The sequence below is a fragment of the Palaemon carinicauda genome, chromosome 3 (genome assembly GCF_036898095.1).
Source record: "Palaemon carinicauda isolate YSFRI2023 chromosome 3, ASM3689809v2, whole genome shotgun sequence".
NCBI lineage: Eukaryota > Metazoa > Arthropoda > Malacostraca > Decapoda > Palaemonidae > Palaemon > Palaemon carinicauda.
The window spans coordinates 88,570,955-88,584,522 of NC_090727.1; the positions used below are offsets into that span (position 1 = coordinate 88,570,955).

General features: G+C 42.1%; 1 protein-coding gene and 1 long non-coding RNA gene across 2 annotated transcripts in view; one reads left to right on the forward strand and one right to left on the reverse strand.

Moving 5' to 3' along the window:
- The window catches only part of LOC137638370 (transmembrane protein 53), a 96,622-nt gene that overhangs the window by 55,059 nt on the left and 27,995 nt on the right, over positions 1-13,568 (forward strand). Inside the window, exon 3 of the mRNA XM_068370401.1 lies at positions 9,040-9,305. Within this exon, the coding sequence (XP_068226502.1) occupies positions 9,040-9,305 (266 nt within the window). The remainder of the gene's footprint in view (positions 1-9,039; positions 9,306-13,568) is intronic.
- Positions 11,129-13,568, reverse strand: part of LOC137638371 (uncharacterized) — a 77,984-nt gene continuing 75,544 nt past the window's right edge. Inside the window, exon 3 of the long non-coding RNA XR_011044121.1 lies at positions 11,129-11,961. This is a non-coding gene — a long non-coding RNA (uncharacterized lncRNA). The remainder of the gene's footprint in view (positions 11,962-13,568) is intronic.

Consider the following 13,568-nt stretch of genomic DNA (forward strand, 5'->3'; position numbering starts at 1 on the left):
ATGTAAAATTGTTCCCTTCAGCTATTAATTCCTTGAAGGGAATCAAGGAATACACTGGGTAAGCACACGGGTGGAAGGTGAACGCACAGGAACACTTGGGAAAAGCACACTGGAAAACGCAAGTTGCCACGCTGGGAACGCGTGGGACACTAGAACGCACACAAAGGATCGACAGAGATACGAGAGCGAGGGTGTGAACGCCTCGCGACCAGAGAACTTAATGAGGAAGGTGACCCAGCCAAGCAAGCGACCTACCTTGATCCTACCCTCGGGGCACATTCCTTGATGCCGGGGGTAAGGCTACTTAGAGCGCGGAGTGGGGGGTAACATACTCAAAACTCTGGTCGATGGAGAGGAGATCACCAGTGACTCCTAAGAAAGTAGTTCGAGGTAAGTATTCGTGTTGGAACAAATTTTTTTTTGATAGCTCAAAAATATTGTTACTCAGTGGACATCATTTATGAATATATGTTTGTGTATTTAAGAGAGCACTCCACAGGAAAGTGAAACTCTGCATGTGCGGGGAGCCAGATAAGGAGACAACAAACTAAACTAACTACTCTGGCTGTGCGATAAAGTCATAACCCTTGAGAAAAATTGGGTTGAATAATTTTCAAGCAATACAATAAGTAATACTATGCTGGATTTTTTAATCATGAAGGCTACAAAAATATAGTAGAAAGTTATATTGCGCAAGATTATTTACCATATAAATAGCTGTGTATTAACTAGTGCCGGGCTCAGCATTTGTAGCATGACAGTTATCTTGTTAGAAGTAGATTATTATTTATTAATATATTCCTGAACAATTGTCAGTTTTCAATATTAAACTTACCCGATAATCATGTAGCTGTCAACTCCGTTGCCCGACAGAATTCTATGGAGGGATACGCCAGCTATCACAATACTAGAAGGGGGTGTATTTACCAGCGCCACCTGTGGCCAGGTACTCAAGTACTTCTTGTTGACACCTCCTCAATTATTCCTCTGTCGTGCTTCCGGCAAGACGTTCTGGGATACGCTTATGTTCTTGGAGTATTTTCACGACTTTGGTGAAGTATTTCTCTTTGATTTCGGCTGTCGCTTTACTGGAAACTTCTATATTAGCTTAGTTAGCTTTTGGAATTAATTTGATTAATTATGGTGACGAGAGAGTATGAACTCTCGTTCACCTTTCAATGGCCGACCCTTCCCTTAGACGGAAGTGTTGGTGTCTAAGAGAGTATAGACTCTCTTTCTTAATTTTGCTTAACAAAAGTTATAGATTTATTTTATATCTCTCCGCCTCTTATAGGCCTCTTCGATTAACTTCCTTTTATTATAAACTCATTAAAATTAATTTTTATATTTGTTTATATTCGACCTTCCTAATAGTAGGCGGTCTTTTACCGAAGTTAATAAACTTTGAGCCCGTCATTTCGGTTTTACCTGTTAACATATTATGCTATTTCCGCCACAGAGTTTGAAAGATTTTCTTTGACAGTCTCGTACTGTTTTCAAAGTTGAACTAACGTTTTGTTTTGTCTCTGCAGTTGTTGACGTTCAGAACGTTCAACTTGCACTCTATCGTTACGATAGAGAAAGAATGTTCACGGTTTCACGTTGCAGTAAGAGTAACCGTGTCTAGCGTTTTGTTCATTCTTTCTTAACTTAATGGTTTTGATCCTAATAAAGGAACTTTTCAGTTTTTTCCTTTAACAATAATATGTTTTAACGATATATATGATTGGGCTCTTCTCTCAGGTTCTAAGTCAAGAGAGAGAGAGAGAGAGAGAGAGAGAGATAGAGACGGAGGGAGAAAGAGGATAAACGTTTCATTCAAGCCTGCCAGGCGTACGAGTAACGTCATTATCGATTTTTGCTCTTCTCCCTAGTCTCTTTAGGGGAAGAAACTAAACGTTTCTAGAGTGATCTAGTGTTTAGTCTCTTTCCAACCACTGAATTATCTTTCATTAGATTTTTCTGTTACATTGTAATTCTGTTTTCGCAATTACTAACTTTGAGAAAGGATAGAATTGCGTATTTCAGGTACAAACCACTTAAAGTTTCGAGTTCAGTGAAATAAGTGCAAACAGAAATCAAAGTGATAAGTGATTAGTGCGTGAGGGTACTTTTGTGCGCGCCAGTCGTCCTCCCAGTCCGGGACCTCTTGCAAGCTCCCAAGCCCAGGGGAGAAGCAATGTCGAAGGGCATAAGGGTTCAGCAGGCCTTGATCGGCGCACAGAAGTATTCTCGGTGGTTGTGGGCGTGTCTTACCGAGACCGTCACTCCCACCCGCAGACGATTGAGCCCTTATTTTGCTCGTCTGCAGAAGAGATTAGGGGAGAAAATAAAGGCAGAGTAACGCTGGTCTCAGGTCTCTAGACTTCTTAAACGTTAAGTCCAGACCTATGCCAGACGTACGAAGTTAAAGTTCACAACCCGAGTGCATCCATACAGTCACAACTTTCGGTCTTGATGCGTGAGTGTCGGGCTGAGAGTGTTGCACCTCCTCCTCCGCCTACACTCCCTCCACCTGTTCTCGCTCCGCCTGTGCTAGCCCAGCCTGCACCTGCTCCGCCTGTGCTCGCCCAGCCTGCACCTGCTCCGCCTGTGCTCGCCCAGCCTGCACCTGCTCCGCCTGTGCTCGCCCAGCCTGCACCTGCTCCGCCTGGTCGCAGCACCATCTGCCAGGCGTACGATGTTGTGAACTCTACTACAGTCCATGCAAGCACAGCTTTCGGACTTGATGAGTGAGTGTCGGGCTGAGAGTGTTGCTCCTCCGCCTCCGCCTACACTCCCTCCTCCTACACTCGCTCCGCCTGATCACAGTACCATCTGCCAGGCGTACGATGTTGTGGACTCTACTACAGTCCATGCAAGCACAGCTTTCGGACTTGATGAGTGAGTGTCGGGCTGAGAGTGTTGCTCCTCCGCCTCCGCCTACACTCCCTCCTCCTACACTCGCTCCGCCTGATCACAGTACCATCTGCCAGGCGTATGATGTTGTGGACTCTACTACAGTCCATGCAAGCACAGCTTTCGGACTTGATGCGTGAGTGTCGGGCTGAGAGTGTTGCTCCTCCGCCTCCGCCTACACTCCCTCCACCTACACTCGCTCCGCCTGATCGCAGTACCACCTGCCAGCAGTTCCACCTGCCAGGCGTACGATGTTGAGACACGTGCTGAGTTTGCTGTTCCCTGTGGTGTTCAGCCTCCGCCTTTCTTAAGGCAACCTTTACATTGGGATCAGGAGGATTATACCTCTCTTCCTCCGCCTCCACTTGCTGCTCCACCAGTGATGCAACACTCGGTTGAGGCACAACAACCTCTCCCGTCCATGAGTCAGTTTCCTCAGCTCTTGCTGCAGCGAGCTCAACCCTCCATAAGGCAAGCACCACAACACCTTAGCCTTGCGCCTCAGGAGCCTCAGCTTGCGAGACATTTACCTTGTTCTGCGCAGCCTCTTCCTCATCGCGCTCCGCTCACACCACAGGAACTGGAACTTGCTACTCCGCTTCCGCCAAGCGCAACCCTTGGGTTCAACCACTCATGCTAGGAGTCAGCCTCCTCCACCCATGCGCCTTCCTTCTGCTTGTCTTTTATTCAGCCTTGGCAGACTGAGCCTCAGGTGTTCCCTCATCGGAGTCTTGAAGAGGAAACCACACTATTGTTGTTCCAGCTCGTTCTGACTCTGCTGTTCAGCATACCATGGTTTAAACCCCATGCAAGCATGCATAAAGCACTCTAGCACTGGTCATGGAATTTCTGAGAAATGTTAAACGCCATGCACACGCTCTGCTTTCCTTTCAGCAGGCTCTGCTTACAGCAGGCTCTGCTTACTACATGCTCAGCATTCAGCATGCTCTGCATTCAGCATGCTCTGCATACAACATGCTCTGCATACAGCATGCTCTGCTTTCAGCATGCTCTGCATTCAACATGCTCTACATACAGCATGCTCTGCATACAGCATACTCTGCATACACCATGCTCTGCATACCTTACTGCATGCTTCTCAACACATCTTGGGTTGTTGCCAACTCACTAGACTGTCAAGCAGTTTCATAACGTTGCCTTCTAGTCTGCTGCTTTGCACCAGTGAACTCTCACTCAGAGAACTTAGCTTTTCTAGGATAAGGTCCCTGTAGATGAGAAAGTTCTTTTCTCCCTCCTTCTGATATTCCCTTGAGGACTCTGTCATTTGGAGGGAGCCTTTAGCTGCATAACCTCTTATGGACTTTTATTTAAGCATAACATGCTTACAGGGAAGGTAATGGTTACACTTCAGCCGCTAATCCCGTCTGTTACCACACCTGCTCCCATAGACCTTGAGCTGTGTTGCATGACATGCAGTCCAAGCTTAGTCCTTGTTAGAGGATTTTTTGTTTACGGAGTCAATGTGTCACGGGGAAGACGTTCAACAACCAACAGAAGGGACTTGTTGTGACGCAGTGCGGCAACCTCAGCAACCCGTTAAGGAGTTGTCTGTACGACCCAGACAGTCTAGACAGATTCGGGTTGTCACTCTACTTCCTCGCTTGCCCATGATTGACAGTTTACAGACTGTGCAGCAGTATCATGATCTTGTGTCCGGCTCCGTCAGACGACTGGCTTTTAAGAGCTCCCTCAAGTCGTCGCTGTCTGGAGATTTTCAAATGGACCTGGATCTGACCAAGGAACTGGGCCTCCTGGTCAATTTTGAGGAGTCTCAGCTCGTTCCATCCCAGACCATTGTCTCCTTGGGTATGGTCAATTTTGAGGAGTCTCAGCTCGTTCCATCCCAGACCATTGTCTCCTTGGGTATGGATCTTCAGAGTCGAGCTTTTCGGACTTGTCCGTCGGCCCCAAGGATCTTCCAAGCCCTAGAATGCATCCAGAGCATGCTGAGAAGGAACCGATGCTTAGTCAGGCAGTGGATGAGTCTAACAGGGACACTTTCATCGCTGGCCCTGTTCATCGAGTTAGGGAGACTCCACCTCCGCCCCCTTCAGTATCATCTAGCTGCTCACTGGATAAGGACATGACGCTAGAGACGGGCTCAGTTCCTGTTTCCGAAGAGATGAGGTCTACTCTAACGTGGTGGAAGAACAGCATTCTTCTCATGGAAGGTCTACCTTTGGCTGTTCAGACCTCCGACCACCGTCTCTTCTCGGACGCATCGGACACGGGCTGGGGTGCGACATTGGACGGACAGGAATGCTCGGGAACATGGAATCAGGAGCAAAGGACACTTCACATCTATTGCAAGGAGTTGTTGGCAGTTCATTTGGCCTTGATAAACTTCAAGTCCCTCCAGCTTAACAAGGTGGTGGAGGTGAACTCCGACTACACCACAGCCTTGGCTTACATCTCCAAGCAGGGAGGGACTCATTCGAGGAAGTTGTTCGAGATCGCAAGGGACCTCCTCATTTGGTCAAAAGATCGAAAGCTCACGCTGGTAACGAGGCTCATTCAGGGCGATATGAATGTCATGGCAGATCGCCTCAGCCGGAAGGGTCAGGTCTTCCCCACAGAGTGGACCCTTCACAAGAATGTTTGCAGCAGACTTTGGGCCCTGTGGGGTCAGCCAACCATAGATCTATTCGCTACCTCGATGACCAAGAGGCTCCTCTTGTATTGTTCTCCGATTCCAGACCCAGCAGCAGTTCGCGTGGATGCCTTTCTGCTGGATTGGTCCCATCTCAACCTGTATGCATTCCCGCCGTTCAAGATTGTCAACAGGGTACTTCAGAAGTTCGCCTCTCACAAAGGGACACGGCTGACGTTGGTTGCTCCCCTTTGGCCCGCGAGAGAATGGTTCACTGAGGTACTGCAATGGCTGGTCGACGTTCCCAGGACTCTTCCTCCTAGAGTGGACCTTCTGCGTCAACCTCACGTAAAGAAGGTACACCCAACCTCCACGCTCTTCGTCTGACTGCCTTCAGACTATCGAAAGACTCTCAAGAGCTAGAGGCTTTTCGAAGGAGGCAGCCAGAGCGATTGCCAGAGCAAGGACGACATCCACTCTCAGAGTCTATCAGTCTTAATGGGAAGTCTTCCGAAGCTGGTGCAAGGCCAATGCAGTTTTCCTCAACCAGTACCAATGTAACCCAGATTGCTGACTTCCTGTTACATCTAAGGAACGTAAGATCCCTATCAGCTCCTACGATCAAGGGTTACAGAAGTTTGTTGGCAGCGGTTTTCCGCCACAGAGGCTTGGATCTTTCCTCCAACAAAGATCTACAGGACCTCCTTAGGTCTTTTGAGACCTCAAAGGAACGTCGGTTGTCCACTCCAGGCTGGAATCTAGACGTGGTCCTAAGGTTCCTAATGTCATCAGGATTTGAACCGCTCCAATCAGCCTCTTTTAAGGACCTCACATTAAAAACTCTTTTCCTCGTGTGCTTAGCAACAGGTAAAAGAGTAAGTGAGATCCACGCCTTCAGCAGGAACATAAGTTTCACATCTGAAACGGCTACATGTTCCTTGCAGCTCGGTTTTTTGGCTAAAAACGAGCTTCCTTCCCGTCCTTGGCCTAAGTCGTTCGAGATCCCAAGCCTGTCCAACATGGTGGGGAACGAACTGGAGAGAGTACTTTGCCCAGTTAGAGCTCTTAAGTACTATCTAAGAAGGTCAAAACCATTACGAGGACAATCAGAAGCCTTATGGTGTGCTATCAAGAAACCTTCTCTACCAATGTCTAAGAACTCAGTTTCTTACTACATCAGGCTTCTGATTAGAGAAGCAAATTCTCATCTGAAGGAAGAAGACCTTGCTTTGCTGAAGGTAAGGACACATGAAGTGAGAGCTGTGGCTACTTCAGTGGCCTTCAAACAGAACCGTTCTCTGCAGAGTGTTATGGATGCAACCTATTGGAGAAACAAGTCAGTGTTCGCATCATTCTATCTCAAAGATGTCCAGTCTCTTTACGAGTACTGCTACACCCTGGGTCCATTCGTAGCAACGAATGCAGTAGTAGGCGAGGGCTCAGCCACTACATTCCCATAATCCCATAACTTTTTAACCTTTCTCTTGAATACTTTTTATGGGTTGTACGGTCGGCTAAGAAGCCTTCCACATCCTTGTTGATTTGGCGGGTGGTCAATTCTTTCTTGAGAAGCGCCAAGGTTAAAGGTTGTGATGAGGTCCTTTAGTATGGGTTGCAGCCCTGTATACTTTAGCACCTTTGAGTTGATTCAGCCTCCCAAGAGGAACGCTGCGCTCAGTAAGGAAGACGATCTTATTAAAGGCAGAGTAACGGTTCAAGTCGTCTTCCTTACCAGGTACTTATTATTTCATTGTTATTGTGGATAACTGATTATATGAAATATGGGATACTTAGCTATCCTTTAATCTTGTACACTGGTTTTCACCCACCCCCCTGGGTGTGAATCAGCTACATGATTATCGGGTAAGTTTAATATTGAAAAATGTTATTTTTATTAATAAAATAAATTTTTGAATATACTTACCCGATAATCATGATTTAATCGACCCTCCCTTCCTCCCCATAGAGAACCAGTGGACCGAGGAATAATTGAGGAGGTGTCAACAAGAAGTACTTGAGTACCTGGCCACAGGTGGCGCTGGTAAATACACCCCCTTCTAGTATTGTGATAGCTGGCGTATCCCTCCATAGAATTCTGTCGGGCAACGGAGTTGACAGCTACATGATTATCGGGTAAGTATATTCAAAAATTTATTTTATTAATAAAAATAACATTTTGATGATAGGTCACCATTGTCATAGTGGTATAAGTTTCATGAGAATTTTGTGTGATTTAGGGAACTAGTGTCGAAAAATTATAAGAAAAGGCTAGGTCAGTGGTTTTGAATGACAATAAGAGGTAGTGTTCAGGCCAGGGATTGGCTCTTACAATCTGATGGGACTGATACTCCTTAGGGCAGTGGTAGTGTTCTTAGTCTAACCTTACCGTCTAAAAACCATAGGCTAACTTCTTTTGGTTTGTATAGTGGTTCTGGTGTACCATCTGTAAGGGTTCTGATTGTACACAACACATTGTAGAGTTGAATGGTTCCATACAAGGTTTGATGTCCTTTGGATCTAGATTCTAATATTGCTAAGTCCTTGGCTTTCTGAATCCAGCTGTAGACTTAATGACCTACCTCTCAACACTATCTGGCTAGTTGCATTTTAGATTGGCGGCCAAAATAAAACTTACAGTTCAATAAAAATTAAGAATGGAAATACCATAAATAGTGTACATAAAAAGAAAACTGGAAAATATCTGAATTTCACATAACACCGACAATCAAGTTTCACAGCAGAAAAAGAGAAGGAAATTATTGGATGTTATATATAGAACTAGAGATGACAGAACCTAAAAGCAGCATTGCTTATGCAAATTAACTAGAAAAAGTACTGTGGTTCGGAAATGTGCTAATTTGGAATTGAAGAGAGAGAAAAGAGGATGAAAAGTTTTCATTAGTGAATTTTGATATCTAAGCATTTAGGATTGCCAAGCAAAACTAGCTGGAAAAGTTTTGGAGAGCTGTTGACGGAGCTATGGACACATGAACAACGAGCAAAGTTAGTTCCTACTAGTGGGTTCAGTTATGCATATGTGAATGATCGCTCTTTTTTTTTCTCTGGAAAACAAATAACTTGGGGTATGGGAAAGGACAATGTTAGGTTAATGTGATTGTAATTGATCTAATGAAACTAATGAATTGCAAGTCAAGCAGTTCCACATTATTTGTAGATGACACAGGGATACTGGAAAGGACAATGTTAGGTTAATGTGATTGACCTGGATATAATGAAACAAATGAATTACAAGTCATGCAGTTCCACAGTGATTGTAGATGACAGTTTTAAAGTGAGGTGCTATAACTCTATGAATTGATGTAGCATCATGGATCTCAGATATTTGTTTAGTTGACTAGATTTACCAGTATCCGTACTTATTTCTGGGAGCACTCACTCACTCAGAGATCTAACTCATCCCTTATTTTCAAACCGTGTTAAAAAAATGGTCACACTAAGACCAAGCACTTAGTATAGTACTGAAATTGCTTTAAATTTTAAATATATGATTCTTTTCTTTTAATTTCCAGATGCATTACAATCAGGTATACATCTCCAACATCATATCTTTTCGTAAGGCCAGATGTGAAACTGTTGGCTATTGCTCGGAAACTTTTGTCTCTGTTGAAAGACATGAGTCTAGATACTCATCCTGTGTTTTTCCACATGTTGAGCAATAATGGATCTACTCTGTATTATTACATAAGCCAAGCTATGGGAGAAACAGATGCTCCAACCATAAATGTTAAAGGCTGTATATTTGACAGCACACCAGCCCCAAGACGCATCTTTTCAGGTAATTACTAAGATTTTTGTAGTTCCTAATAGGTGAAATGTAGCTAAGATATTGTTATGAATATCATCTTAAAAAGGAGTCTGGACAGTATTAAATTTCAAATTATTAATTTGTAAATGACATATCTACCATAAAGACTATATCCCATTTTTCTATAAAAAAGCAATATTTTAGAAATAGAATTTCATATTTTTATACTTGCCTGAAGTTCATATTGTTTTTGTCTCTGGTAGCTTGTAATGTTGACGTTACCCCTTGAAATTAAAACATTTCTAGTTTTCTTTCCTTCTAATATACTGATTCCTCAGTAAACAAGTACAATAAAATGTTGTGCATGTCACATTGCTTCTTCAGTCTCAAAGTTGAAATACTTCCTTATCCCCATTCAGGTGAGAGAGAAAGAGAGACAAAAAACAATGTTTTCATTAAAAAATACTATTTAAAACATGAGTTATAGACATCCTACCCAAAAATGCAATAATCTGGATTTCCAAAATTTCAAGGAGAGTTTGTGAGTCCCTTTAAAGCCCTCCTTAATTTCTTCCCTTCAAGAAGCAACAAATGGGAACCAAGATGATTTGCCCTCCTGCCTTAGTAGGACCACTACAACGCTTCATACAGCAGTGAAAGAAATTAGAGAAGAGATTCTAAAAATCAGTTTCTCTCTCGCTTTGTGGAACAATCAGACATGCTTATCCTGAAAGTGAGGAGAGGAAAGGACCATCCCAGATTCGAGCGCACAAAGTCAGACATATCGGATCTATCCCAGCTCTCTAGAAATGAGAGAAATAAGGGAAGAGATTCTAAAAATCAGTTTCTCTCTCGCTTTGTGGAACAATCAGACATGCTTATCCTGAAAGTGAAGAGACTAAAGGACCATCCCAGATTCGAGCGCACAAAGTCAGACATATCGGATCTATCCCAGCTCTCTAGAAGAACCTATCAGTGGTGGGGCTCTTTAAGACAGGAGTCTGGAAACAACAGACAACCTGCAGGTCTGTGGATACCTTTATTAATGGTAGTTGTACAACTGACTGTGTAGCAAATCTTCAGTAGTTCCTTCCTGAGACGGAACATCTCCTGTAGATAGTGATCGTGACATAGGTCTAAAATGAGAGGTAAGATCGATTGGTTCTTTTTAAACCTTCTTTCTCTCCCTTCCTTTTGGGTGAAGCAGTCACTCAGTTATTTGCTGAAATGGATGCCAGATGCAGGTAATCTGTATGATCAAGCTACTTAACAATAAGTTATGCTAAGAAATATCTCCCCCAGACTTCCAGACAAGGAGAAGACCAGGCAAACCCATTTCTCATAAATCACCACACATTCAATCAACATATCCTCCACATGGATATGGGTTTTTTGTTGGCCATCTACTTGTCTTTGGTAGTGACCTAGGCTAACACCTGTGTCATTTTGTCCAGGTCTTTAGGAGTGATCACTTCCACTCCTGTACAGGACCAAAATGCATTCACATTTCCTGGGAGAGTAAACCAGCCATTATGTTTATAGGGACTCTCTCCCTCCTAAGAATAAGTCTCCCAGCAAAGGATAAGATTTGTATTCGTGTAGGTACAAATCACAAATTTTTACCGCGTCCTTTAAGTTAAACTTCCCGCCTCAAACAGACCCTCCAAGTCCTAGGTTTAAGGTTAAAGTGAGGGCTCAGTGGTATGTTGGATGGGTAGAGCTTACCCACCACCTGACAGTAATTTCCATCACCTCATTATAATTTTAACTGCCAAGTTCCAGCTTTTCTGGAAACATGCTCCTATTAAAGGACTTTTTTAGTTAGGAAAAATAAAACTTACAGTTCTTTAAAAAAAAAAAATTTCTTTCATTAGATATAAAGTATGGTTAACATTAAAAAAATTCTTTTTATAATTTCCTGTATGAATAGAAATTGTTAGTTTTAAAAAATCCTATACAGTATTTCTACATTTCAGTTGTGGTAGGTCCCTCATTAGTTGTATAGTTTATTATATAGTATTTTTAAAAACATGACCGAGTCACATTTTGAAACTTAAATTTCTCATTATGGGAAAAGATACAAAATAGTTGGCAGAAAGTAGTGCAAATAGAGGCTAAAGGATCATTGATAGAGATTGGGAAGGCACTACTGTAAACTATATGAAAACTTCCTTTAAGCAGAACAATCATAACTGGAAATGTTGGTGGTGCAATAAAGTGGAGGAGTTTTAAAGGGTTATCTTCTCTCAATCTACTATTTTTCTCACTTTTAATTTGGAAACCAAAAGAAATCCTTTAATTGCAAGGTTCATTCTTGTTCCTTTTTGTGCCGAGCTTTAACACTATTTTTGTCTCGTTTTCATTGATTCTTATGTGCACCCATACTTTTAAAGAAGTGGATTTATTGCTTGATTTTGGAATTAAGCACCAGTTTTCCTTATCCTCTTTTCATTGTCAAACACAGTAGTATCAGTTGATTCTCAGTATCATAATACATTACCTAATCCAATCTTCACTAGTCCTTGGCCATTCAAAATTTGGTAAGCTATGAATTAGAGCTTGGTAAACTTACTTGCTAGCAGGTAAACACTTAATTTACTAAGAATTAACACATGCCCTGTTATTTTTATCTTCCTGGTGTTCATTGCTGTTTCTCCTCTGGAAGGAAGAGATTTGACCCCCTAATCTGAAAGAAAAATTGCCCATAATTATTGACTTGAGTATTTATTACAGTTTCTTCAGAAATTCTTCATTTGAGGAATTTACCCTTGAAACAAAAAAAATTCTAATAGTAAGTGGAATTTTTTGAATGGCAGGATTTCCTTCTACTGGACAAAACAGTTAACATATTTGCTCAAAATTTTGAAAAGAATACATACATAATCCAAATAAAGAGAATATATTATATCCCAATGTGGAATATGGTTTACTTAATGAGTGATCATTCAGATATTAGATGGATATCTACTCTCGCTTACAATTTATCAGAGCTGTGGATCAACAAGTGTAAATAACTCTGTTCTTAAACTAACAAGGTTTTGTTGTCAAAGAAATCATAATATTTGAGACAGATTTCAAGTTTGTCTATCCTCTCATAGAGTTTTGTTCATAATGGTTGATATGTTTTGATTGATTGAGAGATATCTGGCATTTCAACAGATTTAATTTTTTCCACTATGTAAATTAAGCTAATTACTATAATTACCTACTTGTTAAAATGATACCATTCCTTCAAAATTTAGCTAACAAAGTACACCATGGTGTATTTAAATTTGGTAATATTAACCAAAAAATTGCACTACTGCATGACTGATTTTCTTATTTCATAAAATGAAAAAGAACACAAAATCAGAATGAAAATGAACGCAAAATCAGATATGAAAAAACTGATTCATAAATTACTTATATGATTTTAAAAAACCCAGCAGATGAAGATCTGATCTGTAATCTCTTGAACCCTCATATGCAGTTTATTTTTCCCCAAGTAATTCTAAATGAAAATTATCTTTATTTCAATAATCATTCATTGCATGGTACTTTCCCCATACACCCTGAGTTCAATCACATTATCTGGAGTTTGGTTGATCATTTTTCTCGATCTAATGTTGTTGTCCAATGTATCTGACAGTTGTGCTGGCTAATGTGGTTGCAAGGTTTTTAGGGACCAGGTGCCATGCAAGATTTTCCATACTCTTTCATTTGGCAATTACACCAACAAAGTGATGCTATTATTGTACTCAGTATTCTAAATAACCCACACTAACAAACCTTACGTTATTTATGTGGATATACTTATGGCGGAGCTGGAAGGTAGCCATTAGACTAAAAGTGTAAGGTGGCAACTCTACCTAACCATTATAATGAGTAGGTAGGGGGGGAGGTACCCAGCCACCTATGTCTACTCGCAGTTTGATGAACCACATCACTTTTTGCTTTTGGCTGGTAGAGAACAGACGTCTCCACTCTCTCCTCCTCAGACTTAGTCATATAGACAATTGCTTTACGCTCATCATTTTTCTCTTATAGGCACGACTGTTTTCTCTCTGACGTTCCATTACAGGGTAATGTTGCTGTTTTTAGATGTTGACGTTGTTTGTCCCTCGAGAATTTATCGGAAGGAAACCCCCTTTGCTGACAGTACCTCTTGAGGGTAAACTCTCCCGTCCACAGGGTCCCCCATCTGAAGGGGAAGAATTTTTAATTCTCTTTGATTTTTTCTTCAGTGCTTACAGCCAACATCGGAGTGCGAAGTGAATTGTTGCTGACGTCTAGCTAACTACGAGGTTCTCCTCC